Consider the following 24,145-nt stretch of genomic DNA (forward strand, 5'->3'; position numbering starts at 1 on the left):
TATTCCGAAATCTTTATAATTCTTGAAGTAATTAATATTAAAAATTTTAGAAAACTGCTCTTTTAAAATATGAAAAGATACCTTTTTGAAAATCAGCTCCTCATGTGATTCGAGACATTTCTTACTTTACTGCTCTAGGGATGTAATATACTATTAATTTTTTTCCACCACCTCCGTTACACTAAAAATGATCTGATAGATTAAAAAAAATAACAAAAGTTACATGTAATTGTATCGGTGTGTCGTAGAAGTGAGGGACGAGGTCTATCCAGGAAACATATTATCGAAACCGTTCAGGCGTCCCTATCGAGGCTACAATTGTCGTATATCGATATTGTAATGATTCACAAGGTCGATCCAATGTGTCCGATGGAAGGTAAGCCAAAATTCTGCAGATAGGTTATCTCTACGCAGAACAATCAATAGTGTGCACTATACTAGCGTTGGTTAAAGCTGATAACAAAGTAGCGTCTCAGACACCTAACCAGAACTTAATCGACCACAAAACCTAAATACTTCCATTACATATCCATATTACATATATTATTTATTTAGAATAATTGTATTGTATTGTAAAATTTTTCTCTAGTCTTTTTCTTAGAAGTATCTTTTGGCATTAATTTTTTAGAAATCGTTCGAGCTATGAATTATGTTATAAATAGAGGATGGGTGATGTATTGGGGTACGTCAAGATGGTCACCGGTTGAAATAATGGAAGCTTACTCGAATTGCAGACAGTTTAATTGTGTTACGCCAATTGTTGAACAAGCAGAGTATCATTTATTTTATAGAGATAAACCAGAACTTTATATGCCGGAATTGTACAACAAAATTGGTGATTATTTCTAACAGTCACGTATTATTAAGACATTAAATAAAACTAATCACAACTTTGTCTTAAAGTTATTCTAAAGTATTAGATCTTCTCAATTGGCTTCCAGGCGTCGGTTTGATGGCGTGGTCAACCGTTACGATTGGTATGGTTTCGAAGCCCGATGAGTGCGGAGTTTCTTTTCTATCAAGATCCTCCTACAAGGTAAAGATTTAATTCATTTATCTCTCGTATAACTTTTAGTGTTAATTTACAATAACGGGGTGTTGAAAAGATCTTCTTTTTTTTTTATTGCAGTCTCTAAAGTTTGTTTTCAAAAAAACGGAAACACTTTTCTGGAAGATCACTTGATTAATTTCTATCTAATTGTGCACCCTTGAGAAATTTTTTTTTTAAATGAGACGATAAAATATTTTTGATTATTTTTTTTTACGACACACGTCTAAGGTTACGGTACAATCGTTAAAAACAAATCATTTTTATTTATACACGGAAATAAGTCAAATTTCCGGTTAATTTTTATAGTTTTGAACGATAAATGTTTTACATTATAATTTTAATTATTATTATCATTTTGAAATAATCTTTATTAATATTAAATAGCTTCGCCTTGTGGATTATATATATAAATGTTAAGAATATTTGTATAATTAGTGTAAGGCCCTTAGGGTGCTTTGGCTTCAGGGTTTAAATTTTTTAAAAATTTCTTAAACGTAAAAAAGTTAAAATTTCTTGAACGAAGTTAAATTTTTCTAAGTCAAGAAAATTTCTTCTTGCTCTAAAATAACTTTGGTCTTCTTTATAATTTTCTTGGTTCAAGAAATTTTTTTTTCTGTGTAGAATATGTAACAACAGTTTTGATTGCCTAAAAAAGTTTTATTTTCCATTTAAAATAATTAAATAATATTTTTTGTAATGAAAAATAATTGATAAATCAGCACACAATAGAAATAAAATATCAATTTATTTTTCAGCAGATTTTTTTTTCGGGATACAAATTTTTTATAAGATTAGAGAGCAATAAAAAATCATTTTTTCACACTCTCATTTCTAGTACGTTGAACTCAAGCGTACAATTGATTTTAAGTTGAAAGTTACATTCTTAGTTATTATTATTTTTGATTATCCCCTGAAAAATGGTATGATTTTTTTTTATTACTTGCAGAATAAATACTCGTCGTTTAGTTGGACGGAGGATGAAACACAATCGTTATACAAAGAAGTATATTATTTATTAATGTTTTGATTGTTGTTGTTTGTTGTTATTAGTCTTTCCATTCAATTTCTATTGCGACATCATTTTTGATTTTTTTTTCCAAAATTGGATACGTTTCATAAAAAAATATTAAGATAGAATAATTTAAAAATTGAATATAGATTTTGAGATGCATGATCATGTGGAAAGACTATCATAGCTATGTCAAAAAAGTAGAAAATTTTTCATTAGTTTTTACCGTAAAAATCATGGGAAAACTTTTCAAATAAGCTTGGAAAAATTTTTTTATAGCTCGCAAATTTTCGATAGTGAAAATAATAACTATAAATTACGTGGACGCTAGATTTTTTTAGTTATTTATTTTTATTTTTTATTAAAATTTTTAGTTTATCCTGACATTTAAAATATTTAGTTTTAGTTCTAACTATAGTAATTTATTTAACGAAAATAGCTCCCTAGATTATAGCCCATGCTAAAATAACACTTAAACGGTAAATTTTTAATGAAAAATTCGCTTTTAGCTGAAATTATCTATATGAATAATGACAATTGTATCTTCAGAGTCGCCGTGATCCTCTGACACCAGAAATAAGAGAGCGAACAATGGATGAAGAACCACCACGGAAACCATCGGATAAATTGCGGGATGTATGTGCGCTGGCTGATCGATTAGGATGTTCCTTTGGGCAACTGGCGATAGCGTGGTCCCTCAAAAACGAAAGCGTTCAGTGCCTTCTTCTTGGAGCGTCAAATATCGAACAGCTTTATGAAAGTCTACAAAGTTTACAGGTTTGTTATATTTTAATACTTAAAAGAGATTCTTGCATCAATAATAGTTTAGTATACGGAAAAATCATGTTAAATTGCTGTTAAATGTTTAAATATATAATTAAAATAGGGAAACACGTTGGTTTATTTTTTGTCTAAAATTATTTAAATTTTTACATTTTTATAAATTTTTTTAGTTCATAAATTAATAAATAAATCACTAATAAGATCTCAAAATAGTTGTCATGGTAAAACATTCTCAAAAAATTAGAGATTATACGCGCCGTAAAAGTATATGAACTTGTCCGACTCCTTAGATATATACTTTTTCACAAATTCTTGAATTTTAATTCATTATTTGTAAATAATTAGACGGTCAAAAAATTTTTTTTTATTTTTTTTTAAGCTCACAACAAATACATTAAAAAATTGTCAATTTTTTTTTAAGTTTCTGGCAGTTAGTTTTTTTTTATAACTAAGAAACTGGTACAGAACTGCAGAGAGCGTTAGAATTTTTAATTGAATTCATCTCGGGTTATAGGATAGGCCTTAACCACGATAACTACCTTAATATAAGAAAAAGTTAGTAAAATTCAAGAATCCACAAATCAATGCTCATTGATATTTTAATAAAAGATCACATGTCTTATGGTTCAAATATTAAGATAAAGTTTACATTTTCTTTTATTGACGAAAAATATACAAAAAATTGAAAAAAATATTTGGTAAAAAAAATGAATAAAAATGTTTTGTTAAAAAAATTAATTAAAAATCATTTTGTTTAAAAAATGAAATACCATATGATAATAATTATCATTCATTGTGATGAATCTAACTATATTAAAAAATATTTACGAAGATTGACTAGTACTAATAATATGAAAAAAAAATTTCAGCTCATACCAAAACTGAATTCAAGTATGATGTTGGAAATCGAAAGGATACTAGATAATAAACCGTCCCGACCACCAATGATTTCAACCCTGGCACTCAGATGACAATCGGCTGGGCCCCCAGGAAGCACTGGGGGCAGCATGGATGGAGCTGGAAGTCCTAAAAGCGAAACAGGACAAAGCAATGATCAAGATAAAGATGCGACCAATAAAGTATCATTTTGTGAAATACAATGAATAGTTATTTACACTTTGTGGTGGTTTAATACTCAGGGCACCGTGGCAATTTCAGCTTTAAAGCCCGACCGCAGATTTGTAATAATAACAGTATTACAATCTCCGATAAAATATAATAATGCTTTGTATTAAAGACGTTACAAAGTTTATACCAACCCACGACAATATTCCGGGTCACTTGAGGTATTTATAATATTAAAACAATAGTAATATTAATAATAATAATAATAATGATAACATCAACCATCGATATTTGACTTTTTAATCGATAAAATTAGTTATAATTATAATTATATAAATTATAATAATGTACACATGTGTATACAGTATTGTCCAAATGAAGATACATTTTTTCTTCGCAATATTATTTTATTTACAATAATGTGTAATCGCAACAAACACATTCGATTTATTACATTATAAATAATAAATTATGATAACAATAACATCAACAAAAGTATGAAATTTTAAATGAAGCAAACTACCGAAATTTGTCTTCTTATTATTAAAGTAACAAGCAACATTAAATTACTGTAGTTACAAGTAATTAACGATTTGAAATTAAAACCAAAAGTCATTGCGTTCAAAGATTTATAGATTTTAATATTTTTGGGTCATCTTCAGAGAAGAAATAGATTTTTTTGATAATGTGCCTGCATTGAGAATTTATCAATTATAACCTTTTCGTGACTTCGGAAGAAATAGACAGTAAAAACGAACTTCAATCTTTCAAAGTAAAAAATCAATTAATCATTTTTAAAAAAATTTTTTTTTTTTAAATAAGAACAATGGGTTGATAAAATGATTGCATATAACTTGTAAAATGCTATTAGATGGATCATATATTGACGTTTAATAGAGGTTAGTAACTGAATTTGACAAGTTAATGAAAATTTAAGTTGGTAATTGACGGATGGCCTATATCATCCACAAATTTAATCTCAGCATTACATGTACATTAATAAATACCAACTTTATAATATGACGTAGATTATGAAATGTGACTATTTCATTTTAGAATTATAATTTATCATACTGGTCTTTTTACGGTAGTATCTCTCGCCAAGTATTTCTTCACCCAAAAAGAAATTTACTTGAATCAAGTAATTAATTTTGAAGAACTTCATCTTCTTAATTTAAGAAGAAAAATTCTTAAACTAAAGAATCTTTCTTGGTTTAAGTAAATTTTCCTTGATTCAAGAAATTTTTTTCTTGATTCAAATGAAGTTTTTTTTTAGTATAATTGCTCTAAAACAAGTTAACAAATATAACAATTTAGATTTAAATAAAATCATGAATTTAAACAGTTTCCATGGCAAATTTTGACATAGTAACCATTGCTACGGTAATTGTTGCCAAAGTGGTCACCATAACAACAAAAAGCGACAAAAATGAAAACGTCACATCAAATTTTCAATAAAGGATTTTTTTTATGATGGAAAAAATTTTCATGATCTAGAACTTTAAATTTAGTTTTTGAAATAGCTATCGTCTTCTTTTACACAAATGAATAAGGTTCGAATACTTGGCACGAGGCACTACCATGTCTTTGATTGTTTTTCCTTTATAATTTTAAGAGATATATATTTGGGTATGACTTATGGCAAAATATATTTAATAATATATTGATCAACGTTTCTTTTACATTATATTTTTTCAACTACACAGAAATAACAAGATGACACTGGATATCATCACAGATTATACTCAGTGATATCTGTGGTGAAAAAAAATTTCAGATAATAGCTAGTATAATCCAGATTATACTGGGTGATATCTGGATTATACTAATTATAATCTGGATTATACTCATTGTAATCTGGATTATACTCATTGTAATCTGAAATGTCCTGATATTCTAAAAGAAAAAAATTTCTAATTTTTTGTATTTCATAACTTAAAAAAAAATAATTGTCCAAAATTAACCTCTATAATTCATAAAAATTAAATGTATCGCACATTATCAATAAAAATAAATTTTTTCATAAAGATCACAAAAAAAATCATAAAAATAAAAATTCAGTGGTATAAGCAACCACTTTTGTACCCAGTGGAATTTCTACGGGTTATTAATTAATAAGCTGCGAGAATGCTAACGAATCACGCGTCAACTAATATATAATTATAAATTATAACAATCGATAACAAATATATAATAATAATAATTTAATAACGAATAATAATAACATTAATAATAATCGTTTACATTTTTTGATAATTAATCGTGAACAGAACTAGATTATAACTGCATTTTAAAAATTTATAAAAAAATTTCCGTCAAAAAATCGAGTAAATTGGGATGTTGATAAATTATTTAAAATGAAATTAAATAAAAGTTCTCTGGTGTACGGTGATCACAGAGTCCATTTAAATATGTCCCTCCAATAATAAAAAGTAATTTTAAATGATTGCTCACGTATGAATCGCGTAGGCGGGTATATAAATTGTAATAAAAAATAATACTTCGAACAACTAAATAATTATCAGTTTTAGAACTTTTAAATGAGTAAGTTAATAAAATCTCGCACAATGTAAAAAAAAAAATTGAATCGCTTAAAAAAAAACTAATAAATTGCAAGTGACTTTTAAGAAATAGGTCAAAAATTTTATTCTCTTGATAATTAATTTTAAGTGAATAAAAAATTAATTAATAATAGAAAAATAAAATAAATTACCGGTATGAAATAAAAATTGTTAGAAGTAATAAATAAATAAAATAAAAAAAGCAAATGAATTTTTCTTATAGATTAACGCAATTTTTTTTAAACAAAACCATTCCAAACGCTTGCGATAATAATTAAAACGATAATGTTATTATATTAAATTTAATTATAAATAAAAATAAACTAGTTATTAATATTTTACACGTAAATTTTAGGGTATAGGAGGATTTTGAATTTAATAATATTAATACTTCACATTGTAACCAATATATATTTTTTATCGCAAAAAATGTAATCTAATTAAAAAAAAAATGCAGAAAGTTGATCAAGGAAATCGCTTTAGATTGCCTTTTACTACGATCTAATAAGAAATGATTAATAAAACAATTAAATATTAGTTTATAGATCGAGTGCAATTGGGTGTAAAACGCGAGGTACCAACTTGCCACGAGTCACAGGCGAGATTACTCACATGTCTCGAGGTTTATATGTAATTGTACTAGATTTTTATTTTACTTTTCGTGATAGATATTCGAAATTTATGATATAATTAGCGTCCATATAATATAAAGCGCATTTATCAAAACAAATAACTTACAATTGCTAAATATTAGTAATTTTTTCGTAAATGATTGATTGATTTTCTCTTTTTTGAGTTACAATAGAACATTACATAAATAGCTAGAGTTTTATTAACATTTAACTTAAACGTTACACGAAATGGATTAGAAAATCGTCGAGTTCTAACGTCAATGGCGAAGGCGGGAACTCTAAAAACTGTTAAAATTTTACCAAATATTTTATATTTTTATTTTTGACTGAAAAAACTCATAAAATTGGGAAAAACGCTACTTGTATTAGTGACAAGAGCTGTTGTCGGGTTACTTTGACGGACTTGTATATTTTACGCACACAATATTTCCGTATGGCAGAAAATTAATACTTTTCAAACTCGTAAATGACGTAACAATTCAAGTGATTTAATATTATTTTTTTTAATACTTAAGGTAGTACCACAGATATCGTAAGTGATAAATAATAAATTTAGTCGCTTTTAATTTACGGAGTAAATTTAACTATTCAACTTCATAGGAGAAAAAAAGATAAAAATAGTTTTTTTTATTAATTATTGCTATTGAATGCTATGAATCTGTACTTTTAATTATGAAAATTATTCAACATGTTATTTCTTATCTTTTCCTAAATTTTTATTAAAATCTGACTGGTATACTGAGAAAAAAAATTTTTTATGAAAAAAATGAGCAATGTAATAAGAAATTAATTTGTTGAAAATTTTAAACAATTTTATTTCCTAGCTGAAAAAATAAAAATCGCTCTCATAGAAACTTTCTTGCTAAAAAAATATTTTCTCGATAAATTTTTTTCTTTCCAAATCAAAAAAAACCTTTTTTTAACAAGAAAGTTAAAGTAAAAAAAATTTTGATTTTTTCAAGACACTGATAGAAGGATTTATTAACTGTTAATAATATAATTTATTTGAAGACAATTATTTAATTTGTTAAATTTTAATAAATATTTCTTAACTCTCAATAAATTTTTATTTGGGAGGAAAGTACATTTATTGATAGTTAACAAGTATTTATTAATAGTTAACAAATATTTATTAACATTTGAGAAATCGTATTTAAAAAATAATTTATTAACTGTTAATAAATATTTATAAAATCCTATGGTATTAAAAAATAATTTATCAACAGTTAAAAAAGCTTATTAAATTAAAAAAAAATCCTTCTATCCGTGTATTAAATAAAATTGTTGGAAGTTTATAACAAATTAATTTTTAATCATAAAAAAATGCCGATTTTTTTTTTAAAGAAATTTTTTCTCTCAATATATTTTTCGTAAAATAAAATAAAATCTGTGATTTCTCACAAAGATCAATATTAAAGGCAAAAACCATTATGTATTACCTTTTTTCTCGTTCTCTGTAGCTCCTTAAAAATTAAACTGATTTATTATTTAATTATAATGTACTAGTACGCCAAGTTTCATTAAATTCTAAGGAGTAATTATCTAACCGCGGGTACTACCTTAACTTTATTGGCGCTAAATATCTTAGATTCAGAATATTTATCATGAAAATAATAAATAAATAATTACTTTAATATAATGACTCAAAGCTTTAGCCTGTGAGATGAAATTAAAAAAATAAAAAAAAACTAAACTAATTAAATAATTTAGTGAGTTCTCAGTAAAATTGTCTTTCGCTGAATAAAACTTTTAGCCTTTCTAGATAGGAATAACAGTAATTTAAATAAAACTAAAAAGAACGCAAATAAATAAACAATTAATTAATTAATTAATTAAATAAATAAATAAATAAATAAAATATAGTTAGTATAATTATTTTCTCCACTTGAGTCTTCATTGAGTAATTTTATTATTACATATTAAATTATGTAGGTAATTAAATAAAATAATTAGAGAAATGAAAAAATTTTAAATAATGACGGCAATCTAGTGAACAAATTAATTAGTACATATCGGAGTTTAATAAATTGAATAAATGAAAATAATAATTTACATATGTAAATATTATAAATTAAAACTTTAATTGTAATTAATCTAATAACAACGACGTCAGTATTTCAGCTTAAACTTTTAAATAATTCGAAAATTGTATATTTATAAAATTAAACACGATAAACGTCCACGATATTTAAAATCAAAAAAAGAAAATAAATAAATATTGTAGTTAATTTAAAAAGAAAAAAGTTTTGCTGACAATTAAATTTTATCAATAACATTCGCGCAGTTATTGATTGTCCGTATTATTGAAAAAAAAAATAAAAAAAAATGATGTAAGACATGATTATTCCCGGCAGTTATCTGATATTAATTGGTGATCTGATATTAAAAATGAAAAAGAAATATATTGAAAGAAAGGAATAATAAAAGGTACCAAAAATAACACCATTGTACATCGAAGCGAGCATTTTAATCTACCGATAACCGATAATTGAATATTTTAAATCGATTGTCACCTTTAGTACATATTTTTTAGCTACAACTAATTAAATGTCACATTGCATAGTTTCATCGTGTCAAAATTTTTAACATGAAAAATTTATAAGAGTCCACTTGCTGTGCATTCGTAAAAATATGTTACGTAATAAAAAAAAAAATTAATTCGAATATTTGGCGTTACTAATACTTGGCGTAGATGTTGAGATGCACCCTTTTGGCTCTGCAGAGCCAAAAGAAATTTTTTTTACTCCAAATTACCTAAAAATGTTTATAAAATTAAAATCTGTAAGAAAAATGAGGAAAAAAATTTTTTTTGTATACGCTCTTTTGGCTCTAAGTCAAAAAAATTCTAAAATCATAGGAGCGTATCATTTTTTTTAATCATAATTAATTATTAGCCTTAAAAAAAAAAGAAAAGTTATTGCTGGTGAAAATAATGACTCTTCTACTCATTTTATTTGAAGAATTTTATTTGAAAAATTTTTTACTGTGTATGATTAAAAAAAATGATATGCTTTTTTTGGCTCTAAAAGTTTTTTTGTCTTAGAGCTAAAAGGGCGTATACAAAAAAAATTTTTCTACTCACTTTTATTACAGATCTGAATGTTATAAACATTTTTAGGTTTGTTGGAGAAAAAAAAAATTTTTTATACGTCCGTTTGGCAATTTACACAAAAAAAAAAAAAATTACTAGGCAAATCAATTCTCAATTTTTACTTTTTCAAATTGATACTTAAGTTACTGAAGTTGCGCGCGCATTCCGCCATTTCACATGCGTTCCCAACGCCATTTTACTAAACTAAGTTTCAACAAACTTATTTATCTTCTTTTTTGCGTAACTTCTAAAATTTCAACATAAAAAAATTTTTTTTCATCATTAATTATTTCTAAAAATCTATAAAATTATTTTTTATTAATTATTGACTGTTAAATTCATATTTTTATTCACAAAAACAAATTTAATTTTAAATATGAGCAGCAATGGGATCTCTTCAAAAATTGTATAAATCAGAAAAAAAAAAATAAATGGATTAGAAAAAAATCATCATTTTTATTAATTAAATGTCGCATAAATAAATCCAATTATCTGTAATTCACGTAAAACAAAAAAAAAAAGAATCGCTGCGATAAACAAAAAACGAAACACAATTAACTATAAAATTGGATTATTTTAAATTTGTATAAACATGACTTTTTTTACCGAAACAAAAGTTAATAAATGAAACTGAAATCGTCGATATTTCCAATTATTGTATGTGTTCATCCTTCATTATACATACATACATGTATTTGTATATGTATATGATTCACAAAAAAAGTATGCGACAAAAAAGAATTTGTAAAAACATTTGAACTTTTTTTAAACGAATATAAATAAATATTTGTATAAAAAAAAAAAAACTATTGAACATTGGCAAGTGACAAAAAATAAAGCCTCGATTATAGGCAGTATGTGTGCAATGAGTCAAAAATTTATAAACGCAATGTGTGGAGATAAAATGTTATTAGTAAGTAAGCGTGAAAGTGCATATGTGTGAGTGTGAGAGTGCGAAATAAAATTGTTTTAAAATGTTATATATCAAAATGCCAACAATTAAATAAAGTTTCGATCGCGTAAAAATGAGTGCGAAATACCATTGTGTATTTATATTATTTATCTTTATTACATTTACCCTTAATCCTTGGTATCATAAATACAATGTCTCTTAAGAATTAATTATATTGAATAATATACATTTATTATTAACACATGTCCATCACAAGGTCTAGGTTTAAATTAATTTCTGCTAACTACTTAAAACTACATTTATATAATTTTTTTTATAAGAAATAATTTATTTAAATATTACTACACATTTTTATTATTTTAACTTTAGTATTATTTATAAATTTAATAAAAAATTTATCGTTTTATCTGCTGATAGAATTCAGCGATTGATAAAATATTCATATTTATATTTATACACACCTTAATTGTATAGTCATGAGATTACTCGCTTTATATACAATGTACATTTATTAATTTCATTCAATCAATTTAGCACGGCATCAAAAAATTAAATAAATTTTTATGTTTAAGTTACTAAAATTATACAAAACATATCGACTACTTTCTTTATTTAATAATTAAATAATGAACTTAATTAGTAATTCAATTAATTTTTTCATAACTTATAGACACTTTCATTTAGTTTTTTATTTCTTCCAACAAGAATTCAAATTTGCGCGCGCAAAGGCGCGCCTTGACTATAGAGTTTGCATATATTTTCATGCTTATGATATATTCAACCAATCACATCACAAATAAATTGGTTTCACATACATTTCATCTCTATTTTCATATTAGGAATTTCAATATTAGGTCTAAAATTCAAATTTGCGCGCGCAAGCGCGCGCTTGAGTTTAGAGTTTGCATATATTTTCATGCTTATGATATATTCGACCAATCGCATTACGAATAGTTTGCTTACATGATATATTTTCATATTTTTCATCTAAATTATGAGGTTGGAACTAGAATTTAAATTTGCGCGCGCAAGCGCGCGCCTCATATTTGTTGTCATGATATATTTATGTGTCGTTTATGTATATTATATTCACTTTCAACCAATCATAATGAGAATAGTTATTTTCAACCAATCATATCACGAATAAATTGGTTTCACATACATTTCATCTCTATTTTAATATTAAAGATAGATTGTTTTGTCTCAGCGTCTATTAATAAATAACTAAACTAAATCAGTCTTTGGTGTATTATCAACTACACATAAATAAGTAAATTGTTCATTACTTCATTATCATTATCTATTTTTATACAATTATCTATTATTTTTATGATGAATTAATAATAATATCACGTGGCGTTTAATATGAAGAAATGAAATATTAAACATGATTTATTACGGCAATTATGAATATTTTGAAAAATATTTTTTTTTTGTAATATTTTTAGAAAAAAAAAAAAAAAAGAATTTATCTTTAATCTAACATGAAAATGAAATTAATAGGCATCTGATAATTTTTAGGATTTTTCCTACATAAAAAAAAAAAAAAAAAAAAACAACCATAATTTAAAAAAAAAAAATCTATAATTTTTAAAGAAGAAAAAAAAACCCCTGATTAAAAATATTGATTGAAAAAAATTCACTATTATGAGATTTGAATTTTTTTCAATAATTTCAATTTCTCTTTTTGCATATATAGATATACAATTTACATGGAGTTAATTTTTTGAATTTTTTCCAATCAATATTTTTAATCAGGGAAAAAAAAGTTTTTGCAACTTTCTTTAATTTCTTAATGTTGAAGTTTTTCTTAACAACTTAGTTATTATAGAAATCCGAAAAATTGACAGATGTCTGTTAATTTGAATATTACAATCTAAATTTTATATTCTTGCTATAACATATTGTTATCAATTACACATCGACTAGTCGAAAAAATAATATTAGACTCCATGAGGATAGCAAATGTTAAAAAAAGTACGTACATCACAAGACAAGCGTACCCAACTTTGCGGTTCAACTGATACTTGTAGAATGCAGTAACACCAAAAAATCCTACAACACAGACAACTATCGACATAACACTGTAAGCGATGGCACCCGATTCTATTACGACATCACTTCCTGTCATAATAGTTTTGATCATCCACGGTAAGCCCAAACACAGTAAAATATCCAGCGTGTTAGCTCCGAGTGTGTTACTCATCGCCATATCTCCATTTCCTACAATATTTAAACAATTATTGAAGATAAAATTTCAAGATTAAGTTTTATGTTTGAGGTCAACAGGTACATTATCAAGTAACCTTCTCAGAAGGCCTTTTATTTTTTACTAATTTATTTACTCTTCTTATTTACTTGTTAATTTAAATTGAAATAAATTGTGAGTTTTCGACAATTTTTGAGATTAATTAAACAAATCATTCCAGCTTTATAAACAGTTCTTACCTTGGCGGGAAAGAATAACAATGGATACTAGTTCAGGCATGTTACCTCCAGCAGATAAAAAAGTTATACCCATAATAGAATCAGATATGCCGAGGGTATCGCCGACAACAGTCATCATCCAGCTGACTAGATAAGAAGATATGGCTATCCACATAACGCACATTATGAAAGTTATCGGATACCAATTATAAAACTTTTTATACCGAGTGTCTGGTATCGTTACGAATAAAATTAGTTTCGCTGGCCATGTCAGTAAAAACCAGAATTTTTTAAGAAAACTTCCGCTCGGCCAAACAAACGGAGTATCTGAGAAGAAATCATTTTATTAACTAAAAATGATACTTTTTAAATAAAATGAGTTTACAAGTCATTATTTTTACCGGTGTGGTAATTTTTTTTTTTAAGGTAAATAATTAATTACACAGAATTTTGTGTTAAAAATTTTTATGTTAAACATTTAACACTTTTTTGTGTAAATTTAATGAAGAAATTGCAATTTTGAAAAAAAAAAAATTATTTCTTAGATAATTAGATAATTAAATCTACCGAGCAACAAAGCATTTCTTCTAACATATTTCTTTGTTTAGAAGAAATCCAAAAATATTGTAGTTTTTTCAATATTATTTAAGCTAATAATTAATTAATTTCATCGATTTAAAATTGTAATTTTTCAAAGAAGAAATGAAAAACTTTTTAAAATAGTAAAAAAATTTTCCCAACATATTTACAAATGCTTTTACTACTTTTGAAAACAAGTTTTTAAAATCTAAAATTTAAATTAATTAATTAAAAAATTAACAATAATAAATAATAATGATAAATATTTTTAACATACCTGGCTCAATATACTCTTCAAGTTTTTCAATAACATCAACATTACAAATTCCATTTTCAACTTCTCTTTTCCTAGAAATCTGTATACTTTTTCTGTACTCTATTTTCATTTCACCGTGTACAAATGGTTTGTAAGATCCAATTAACATTTCTTTGTTTATTTTTGATTCTGTAATTCATAATTATTAATAACTTTAATATTGTTGTTATTATATTTACAGCTTGGTGTTCCAAATTAGTTAAAGCTTACACAAAATTTTAATTCGCACGATCAATGATAATAATTAAATCAAATACTTTAAGGGTTTATGTTAATTTTTCTGGATAATAATTAATTGTTTAATTATTAATAATCACTTGATGAATAGAAAGAAAGGTTCACTTGAGTCAAAAAAATATTTTTTTGACCCAAGAAATTTCAAATAATTTTGAATCATTTTTTTCATTTAATATGTAAAATTGTAAGCTAAAATAGTATAAAATGGGTATCAAATATTCAACAGAAAAATTTTTTCAAATTTTGATCAAATATAAAAATTAATTGTATCAAATATTTATGATCATTTGAATTAAAAAAAAATTACTTCCACCAAGGATAGAATTTCAAGAAAAATTTTTACTTCGGAAAAATTAAAAAAAAAATTTTACTTCGGAAAAATTTTTTTTAAATATTTTTACTTCACAAATTTTTTTGAGCCAAGAATTTTGTTCTCCAGTAAAAAAAATTTTTCTTTCTGTGTGATAAACGTGAGTTTTTATCAATTTAAAATAATAGAAAAATGCGAATAAAACACGATCAATTTTTTATCTTAATCTATTTATTTTGAAAGCGAAATCAATTATCAGCAAGTTCCCATCAAAATACTTTGAAATTCATTCGCACATCGAATGATAAAAATAACAACAGATAAAACTCCTCGATTCAAATAATCGAATGTAGCCTTTTTCCTGATTAAAACATCTAGCTATTGCTGTATTATAAATGTACTCTGTATATATTAAAATAAACAAGTGCATACGCTTTTAATTCTAAGTGCCTAGCAAGTAGATAAGGTTTATTGCTTACTGCACAATAAATTAATAAATATAAATACTTAAAGACTGCAAAATAACAATTAGATCATTTGAAACACCAAGCTTATAATAAATTTATTTAATTTAAAAAGAACTTACCGGTTTTTACGGCAAGTGATGAATTTTTACTAAAAAACTTTTTAACATTTTTCGAAAACTTTATAACAAATTTATTTAAAAATAGTAAAACGAAGTACGCTGTAAATAGTATCATTAAAATCATAGCTTCGTACCAAGTAACACGTGCATCCCACATTACAATAACGAGCACACTCACAGAAATGATGTAAATAATGCAATCACGTGACAAAATCCATCCGTCTAATTGAATTCCCTGAAAGAAGAAAAAATAAATTGAAAAAAAAAAAATATTTAAGCAAAATAAATGAATGTTATTGACCTCTTTTAATTTCTATCTCAAGAGTACCTACTTAGATAAGCTTGTCACAAATACAATCATAAAATGGAATTAATGAAAATAAAGAAAAAAAAATTTTTATGTTTCTTGTCAATAATAAATTGTTCATTAAATTGGTTAAATGTAAAATCACGAAGGCTTTAATTTTTACCCTTTTATTTGAGTTCTTTAAATTGAGGAGCTGATTTTCAAAAAAGTATCTTTTCATATTTTAAAAGAGCAGTTTTTTTTTAATTTTTAATATTAATTACTTCAAGAATTATAAAAATTTCGGACTAAAAATTGAACTGTAGCTTCATAACCGATAGCACTTTGTAGCTAAATTAAAAAAGTTTAATAAAAATTTTTATAATTGAAGATAACCAGTTTTTGGTCTCGATTAATCAAAAATGAAAAAATACCCGTTTGAAATCCAACAAAATTTCTGCGTGGTTTATTTATTGAAGAAAACCCGATATCATCAAACGATCGCACAGAATAGCAAACAAAAATAACAACATCACTTCTAAAATACCCAACTTTGTTACCATAATTTACAAGCATTCATTTTTTATATCAGCTATATGGTTTTGGCAAGATTTACCCCCTGAAATTTTTAATTCTCTTGGTTTAGAATCTTTAAAGACGACAGTTTTGGATTTTTTTATAAATCTCGAATAATAATAAAATAGTGAGCGGGTTATTATATTTTTCTTTACCTTCAAATTTTTCTTTTGCTTTCTTTAAAATTTAAAAATCTTTTTTAATTTGTTAAATATATCTTGTCTTTGCAGATCCTGTGTATTGTATAAAATAATTAATCCTAAACATTCTACACATAAAAATGTAAACATATTGTTGTAAATTGCCGAAGACGTTTCTTTAAAAATAAAATAAAATAAAATATGATTAAAAACATTATTAGTAGTTGATTTTTATGTGAATTTTATATTTTAAGATATCATGTAAATTTTATATTTCTATTTAACTTTATATAGATCATTTTTGCCATTCGGCTTCGCGCCTTGGCATTTAAACCTACACCGACTGAAAAAAATTGAGTCAAGCGTAAATATTCTTAAGTCAAGAAAATCTTAAGGAAAATTTAAAATTTCTTGAATGAAGTTAAAATTTCTTAAACGAAGTTAAATTTTTTTAAGGCAAGAAAATTTCTTCTTGCTCCAAAATAACTTCAGTCTTTATTACAATTTTCTTGCTTCGAAAAATTTTTTTTTTCTGTGTAATAAATAAATAAATAAATAAATAAAATTTACCTGAGCTGCAGATAAAGCGCCAAAAGCCGGAGTAGCAAATGTATTAAAAACAGCACCTCCTACAACAGTACCTACTCCAAGGTCAGATTCAGTCAAAAAAGTACCAACAACATTGACGAATAATTCTGGAAAACAACTAGCGGTAGCCAAAAATGTTGCACCCGCAACATCGGCACTTATTTTTAACTCCGCGCAAATAATGTCAAGCGCCGGTAATAAATAATCATTGCATACGTATGCGGTCAATAAAAAGCAATAGAACCCAAAAAGTGTATGCAGTAAAGCAGCTCCATGTTGCAATTGATCTCTTGTAAATAAATTTTCTGGAAAGTCTTCTACAGAGCGCTCAATAGAACAATTTTTAGTTTTCGTTAGATTATCTACCGAATCTGAATCATAGCTTAAGCCTGCGATAAAACACACGTTAGAAAAAAAAAAAAAAAGATAATTACCAATAGTAGTTATTTATCACTAAAATCTTACCTTGATCTTCACTGTTAATGGCCTCAAATCCCAGAGATAAAATTATCACAAAACTTAGAAATCGATAGAATCGAATATCCATCATAAAAGTTGTAATAAACACAACTATGGAGTTTTTTTTTTTTTTTTTTTTTTTTTTTTATTGAATTTTAACTTGTATATTACTGTAATTTTTATTGTCGATAATTACTTGTTTGATAAGAGACGATATAAAATATGAAATGAAGTGAAGCCGCCGAAAGACAAGAAATGAAACTGTTTCATCGAAAGGCGGCCCTATCCTAGTCGCATCGTTAAATTAACTGATTACGATCCCTCCTACTTAACTTTATGGATACACGTTCATTATTTGTTGTCGCTAAGCCATCTTACAAGACAGCGATGCTTTTCAACCTCACTTTTTTTTTTCTTTAATTGTAACTTTTCATTATTGTTAGTACTAAATAGATAAATCTTGTGACTTATCGAGGAATTTAGGAAGAAATTTTTTTTGGTGTAAGAGCGTGTTTTTTTTTATTTATCTGGTGAAATACCTCAGGAATAAAAATTAGAATTATATTTATCATTAATAAGTTTTCAGTGATTCCCAAGATTAAACCGACTTAAATTTATTGAAATACTTGAGATTGCTTAAGAGATATCGATTTAAATGAGACGATTCTTGTGAAGATATGAATTGACCTGTTATATCTCTGGGTTCTTACAGATAAATTTGGGAATCCAAGTTCGGTTTTCTCACTCGCGAATGTACCACTAGCGCCGCGTGAAATCGTCGAGAAAGATGTTTAAAAAGTCAATTTTGAATTATGCAAATTTAATATCTTTTTTATTTTTTATAAATATTAAAACTTTCTTATAAAAAAGTACATTATTATTAATTTAATTAAGAATTTATTTTTTATTAAATTATTTAATAATTATTGATTTAATTAATAATTTATTTTGTATTAATTTAATTAATAATTAAACACTAAATTATTCATTTTTCTCATTTATTCAATTAATTATTTTAAAATAAAAATAATTTGTTTTATTTTTTCTTGAAAAAAAATTTTATTGAAAAAAAAAAATGATTTAAATTTTGACGGAAGAAATAAGTAGACACAATTGTAAACAAAATTTTGATGAAAAAAAATTTAATGAAAAAATAAATGATTTAAATTTTGAGGGAAGAAATAAGTAGTTACAATTGTAAATATTTTTAAAATAAAACAACACACGTTAAATATCAACTGTTTTTTATTTAATAAAAAATATTTAATTACTTTGTGCATGTTACACTGATGTTAATTTTTACCATTATCGTTTCCAAGTGAAACTAAAGCATGATAACGCTTGGCATATGTATTGTATTATTTGTAATGTTTATGTTTTTACAGTTTTAAAATATTTGTAAATAAATGAAGTAAACTATAAAAGTGAATTTTCACACTCTTATAAAAAAATCTATGCTTGTATAGCTACCTTTGAAGTATTTTTCTGGTTAATAGTCTACTATCAGACAAAATAGGTAGAATTTACATAATTTTTCATGTAAAAATTCTTTGTAAAAATAATAAAAATTTTTATTATTTTTATTATTTTATCTTTAAATAATTAAAGATAATAACAATTATCTTTATTTGTTAAAGAAGTTTTAATGTTGATAAAATAGTTATTATTTATTAATGAATAGTAAAAAATGCATAAACTTTGATTGATATGATCAAAATTAATTGGTTTTGCATTGGAAATCAATAATTAGTCTTTTATTTATTTAATTAAATAAATTATTAATTTGATTTTTATAAGCCGTAATCGTTCCGATAAAAATATACAAAAAAAATTTTTTTTCAAGTACTTTTGTGTTGTTAACAACAATTGATAATGATAATTATATAATAATGAATTTTTAAATTCGATAAAAAATTTATTTACTTCAAAAATACTTAATTCATTTTTAAAATTCGTCTACATTTTTTTCCCATGATTTTTTACTACAAAAATTACCTAAGTGGAAGAAAACTAATCGCCAAGTGTTTTTGGTTAAAAAAAACTTATTTGGGATAACAAAATATTTTTCAAATTATAAATTAAGCTAAATAATTCGAGCATTTTAATATTTTTATAAAATTATTTTGGAAGCACCATAAAACAACTTGTAACTTCCATTTATAAGTAGCGTGTCTTTTGATAATGAAAAATATATTCGTAACAATATTATAATATATTTTTTTTTCTTACACGATAATATTCGAGCATTAGGCTGGTAATAATGAAATTTATGCTAATTACTCTAGATCAATGCAATTATTTTTGTTCATAAAAAGTATTCCTATCATTTATACAAAATTCATGTAGGTTTCAACAAGGAAACATTTTTTTTAACGTGTCGCTGTCAGCTGTCGTTTTTTTTTTTATGAAAATTTTTCAATTATAGAAATTATCTTTTGTTTATTTTTTTATAAAATAATAATTAATATTCTTATTATTTATGTAATAACATATTTTTTATATAATATTCAGCTTTCAGTAATGTATAGATATAAAATTTTTAAATATTGTTTACGTGCATATTTTTAATCCTTTTCAAAATCTAAATTTTTATCAACACTGCAAGGTAATAACAAACTGATTTTAAAAAACTTTCTTGAAAATTGAAATAAAAATTCATGTATTTTTTTTATACACAAATATTTCGTAATCAAACATTATTGCCTGGAATTAACGCTCATAAAATTATCGCGTTGCTATTGCCAAAAGGGCGTATAAAAAAATTTTTTATAAAAATTTTTAGATTGGTTGGAGAAAAAAAAATTTTTTTATACGCTCTTTTGGCTCTGCAGAATCAAAAGAACATAGATGTTGAGATTTTCTTTTAATACGAAATTTTTTACTTTGTACAACTTCGTACAAAAATTAAAAAAGAATTTAATTAATAATGATAAAATCTAATTTCTAAAATCATTTGATGTTAGAGTAAAATTTTTTCTTGAATAAACAAAAATTTTTACGAGCAAAAATAATTGCAGTTTTCAAATTAAATTGCCATAATTATAAAATAAATTAAATTATTCTTATTTACTGTCATCTTTTTTGACATTCTTATTTCTGCTATAAAGAGCGTCTAAAAATAATGCAGAAAATACAATAAAAGTACCTAACCATTGTCTGGGAATCAAAGTATTTCCAAACAACAAAACTGAGCTTAGAACAGTGAAAAACTTCCTGGTCGTGGTCATAATTGAGCAGGGCAGTGGACCGAATTCCGATACTGTACGGAAGATAAAGAACTGCCCTAACGCACCAGCCATCGAAAATGACATAATATGAAAGAGTGAATTGGGATGTCTTTGAACAAACTTAACAAATTCAAACATTTCGCCACTCAGCGCAATAACGGTGCCACTGAATACCATGGACCAGAAGTTCATATTCATCATCATGTGCCCCGATGACGATTTATGCTCAGCGCGCATACGTTCTTGTGCTGCACTCGTGAAACCGTCCATCATTAACGATAAGAATATCAGTAATTCACCACCGAATCCAGTCTGTTCACTCTGTTTCTCTGGTACTGATTTACCATCTTTGTACATGAACAGAATCACGCCGGCGACAATCATGAATGTGAATAAATATTTTCTCATCGAGTACGACTGAAAAATACAAAAAAAAAAAAAATTAGTGTTTATTTCATTGAAAGTGAGTAAATATTTATATTACAAATAAAAAAAAATTGGAAATCATCAGATGTTACTTCTTTAATTTTTTTTTGTCTTATCATATGCAACATTCCCGTTGATTTCGAAAATTTGTTTAAGCTAACTCATTAATTTTCATTAATTATAGCAAAAAAAAATTTATCATAAAATATCTTAAAAAGCTATACAAAAATTATAAATGCAATTTTTAATTGTCTGTTAATTTCAATGTTATTATTTTTTTATGATGATTAAATTTACAGAAATTATCAGACAATTGAAAATTTTGTTTAAAAATTGCATTTATAATTTATATACCTTCTTGAGATATTTTTTGATAAATTTTTTTTATTATAATTAGTCTATTACAAAATTGTCTGCTAATTTCTGAACACTTAATCATTATAAAAAAATAATAACATTGAAATTAGACGACGAAAATTTTTTTTTAATTTCATTAATAATTTTTATAGCTTCTTAAGATAGATTTTTGATTAATAAATTTTTTTTCTTTGCAATAATTAGTCCATTAAAAAATTAATAAAAATTATTAGACGTTTCTAAATTTCAGTATCATAATAAATAAATAAATTTTTATGACATTAAAGTTATCAGTCACTTAACAACTTTTTAATTTTATTTATAAAAAAAAAACAATTTTAAAAAAATTGCATTTTTTAATTTTTTAAATTTTTACGCCAATTTTTTTTTTCTAATTTTTTTTTGTGCCATAATTTATTCGCTATAAGATTTTTTAATTCATTTAATATATGCTTAATTAATGAGAATCAATTTAGCAGCTACTAATTAATTAAAAAAATTTTTTTTAACAAATAAATTATGGTAAAAGAAAATAAGAACAAAATATTGACATCTATAAAATTGAAAAAGGAAAAAATGCAATTTTTCAGAAATAATTTTTCGGAGCAAATTTGTCTATTAAAAATAATGAAAAAATTGTCATAGTGACAGCTAACTTTAATGTCATGCTAAATTAATTTTCATAAATTTTTTATGAAAATTAACTTAGCAGATAGTTGATAATTTTAAGAATTTTTGTAACAAATAAATTATGGCAAAAAAAAATTGACATTTAGAAATTTTAAAAAACTACAAATACAATTTTTTTTAAATAAATTTTTGGCGCGAATTTATTTGTTAAAAAAAATTAAAAACTTGTCAAGTGACAGCTAAGTTTAATGTCATAATTTTTTTACCTTTTTGCCGAGTAAAACTCCTAATAACATAACAGGTATTGGTTTGGCAGCTTTACCGACAACTTGGGTCGGATAACTGACATAACTTAATGCCATATTACTGGATACCATCCCTAATAAATATGTCAAAGCTGCAAAAGCGTAATAAACTGTTTTTGTACTATCATCATTCTCCTTCATAATTGTCAGCAGCAGAAATTTTGAAAATACATAATTGACAACACATTGGAAAAAAACAAGTGAAAACATGTAAGTGAATTTTTCACTGTTCTTCTCATCGCCGTAGACACCCCGTGTTATTTTTTCTTGGAGCATGCCAAAATAAAAATAACAAACGAATATACCTAGTGCACATATTATTAATCTAGTATTGCTATTACCCGTCATTTTAAAATTATTTTTTTATTTCAACTAATTAATTAATAAATTAAATTTTATTAGATATTAGCTAATAAAGTAAATCAGCACCAATAATGAAAGTGAATATTTTACAAAAAGTGAACTTGAATATGACAGATTGATTGTTGACATCACCAAAAGGCGTTTAACCGGCATTACTGCGTGGCCATCGCTCGTTTGTCCCCGTAGTTTAGTTTCGTTGAAAATTCACTCGTGGGGGTATGTACGGAATTTTATAATCCCTTTTGACACGTTTCAACTCAACAATACAAAACATATGGAACTACAAATGGTTTTAGTTTGGTGAAAACTCAGAAGGGCGCGCTGATAGTTTTTTTGCAAAATAGTTATGGGAATCACCCAGAGATGTCATTTCTATGGCGTTTTTTGATCTAAATATTTACTTACCGACTTTTCAATGAATTTATAAAATTTACACAAGAAAATTATTTAAAAAGCATTTCAGTTTTGGAAATTATAAATAATAATAAAGTTAGCGGTAAGCTGTCAATTTTAAAAATTGTTTTAACAAATTAATTACAATAAAAAAAATGCTTCTAAAAATTTTCACTTGTAATTTTTATTAATTTTCATGAAAATTAATTTATCAGATATTTAATAATTTTTAGAACTTTTATTAACAAATAAATGACATTAAATTTAGCTGTCACTTCATAATTTTTTTAATTTTCTTTAACAAATAAATTATTCAAAAAATAGACTTGTAGTATTTTTAAAAAATTAAAAATGCAATTTTTTTAAAATAATTGTTTACAACAAATTTTTTTGTTAAATAAAATTAAAAAATTATCAAGTGACAGCTAAATTAAATGTCATGGCAAAAAAATAATAAAAAAAAAAATTGACATTTAGAAATTTAAAAAATATAAAAATGCAATTTTTTTAAAAAATTTTTTTATAATTAATTTAATTGTTAAATAAAATTAAAAATTTGTCAAGTGATAGCTACTAACTTGAATGTCATTAATTTTTACATGTGAAACTTTTCAATTAAATTTTTTTTTAATAATTTAATTACTATAAAATTCTAAAAAAATTTTTTAATATTTGTCAACTTCAGTGTTATAATTATAAATGATGTTGGATAACAAACTTAACAGAAAAGCTTTTTTTTTTTTTTAGATAATTTTAGTAGACACCTGAAAATTTTTTTGACATTTGTAAGTAATTTATTTATTGCAAAAATGATAAATAAAAAAAAAACGTGTGG

General features: G+C 24.7%; 3 protein-coding genes across 4 annotated transcripts in view; 1 reads left to right on the forward strand and 2 right to left on the reverse strand.

The window, feature by feature from the left end:
* Hk (potassium voltage-gated channel subfamily A regulatory beta subunit hyperkinetic) overlaps positions 1-3,814 on the forward strand; it is a 16,629-nt gene extending 12,815 nt beyond the window's left edge. The window contains exons 4-9 of the mRNA XM_074245234.1: positions 249-376; positions 629-835; positions 942-1,036; positions 1,998-2,041; positions 2,612-2,837; positions 3,713-3,814. Of these exons, the coding sequence (XP_074101335.1) occupies positions 249-376; positions 629-835; positions 942-1,036; positions 1,998-2,041; positions 2,612-2,837; positions 3,713-3,814 (802 nt within the window). The remainder of the gene's footprint in view (positions 1-248; positions 377-628; positions 836-941; positions 1,037-1,997; positions 2,042-2,611; positions 2,838-3,712) is intronic.
* Positions 3,743-18,412, reverse strand: LOC141528937 (sodium/potassium/calcium exchanger 3). Of its 2 annotated transcripts, XM_074245233.1 has the most exons (7): positions 17,616-18,412; positions 17,133-17,539; positions 15,561-15,795; positions 14,389-14,556; positions 13,554-13,859; positions 13,091-13,328; positions 3,743-3,869 (listed from the first exon to the last, which is right to left on the reverse strand). In XM_074245233.1, exons 1-7 carry the CDS (start codon positions 17,698-17,700, stop codon positions 3,794-3,796), a joined length of 1,515 nt encoding a protein of 504 aa, XP_074101334.1. In that variant the 5' UTR covers positions 17,701-18,412; the 3' UTR covers positions 3,743-3,793. The 2 variants fall into 2 exon arrangements, with proteins under 2 accessions (XP_074101334.1, XP_074101332.1); XM_074245231.1 differs by lacking the exon at positions 3,743-3,869 and having other exon boundaries at positions 12,729-13,328.
* Positions 18,413-18,836: 424 nt separating this feature from the next.
* Meigo (Solute carrier family 35 member B1 homolog meigo) lies at positions 18,837-23,173 on the reverse strand. Its single transcript, XM_074244638.1, has 2 exons — positions 22,516-23,173; positions 18,837-21,253 (listed from the first exon to the last, which is right to left on the reverse strand). The coding sequence occupies exons 1-2, from the start codon at positions 22,900-22,902 to the stop codon at positions 20,672-20,674; spliced, it is 969 nt and encodes a 322-aa protein (XP_074100739.1). The 5' UTR covers positions 22,903-23,173; the 3' UTR covers positions 18,837-20,671.
* Positions 23,174-24,145: the final 972 nt, after the last annotated feature.

The sequence above is a fragment of the Cotesia typhae genome, unplaced genomic scaffold, assembly GCF_013202065.1.
Source record: "Cotesia typhae breed Kobodo isofemale line unplaced genomic scaffold, CoteBio_Ctyphae contig_44, whole genome shotgun sequence".
NCBI lineage: Eukaryota > Metazoa > Arthropoda > Insecta > Hymenoptera > Braconidae > Cotesia > Cotesia typhae.

Excerpts from the sequence above, each read along its gene's own strand:
- LOC141528937 (XM_074245231.1), bottom strand. The coding sequence starts at position 17,700 with ATGATGGATATTCGATTCTATCGATTTCTAAGTTTTGTGATAATTTTA. Across the intron at positions 15,796-17,132 it reads GCGCTTTATCTGCAGCTCAG|GGAATTCAATTAGACGGATG; the intron begins GTAAATTTTATT and ends TTCTTCTTTCAG. Across the intron at positions 13,860-14,388 it reads TGAAGAGTATATTGAGCCAG|ATACTCCGTTTGTTTGGCCG; the intron begins GTATGTTAAAAA and ends ATTTCTTCTCAG.
- Meigo (XM_074244638.1), bottom strand. The coding sequence starts at position 22,902 with ATGACGGGTAATAGCAATACTAGATTAATAATATGTGCACTAGGTATA. Across the intron at positions 21,254-22,515 it reads GAGTTTTACTCGGCAAAAAG|TCGTACTCGATGAGAAAATA; the intron begins GTAAAAAAATTA and ends TGTATTTTTCAG.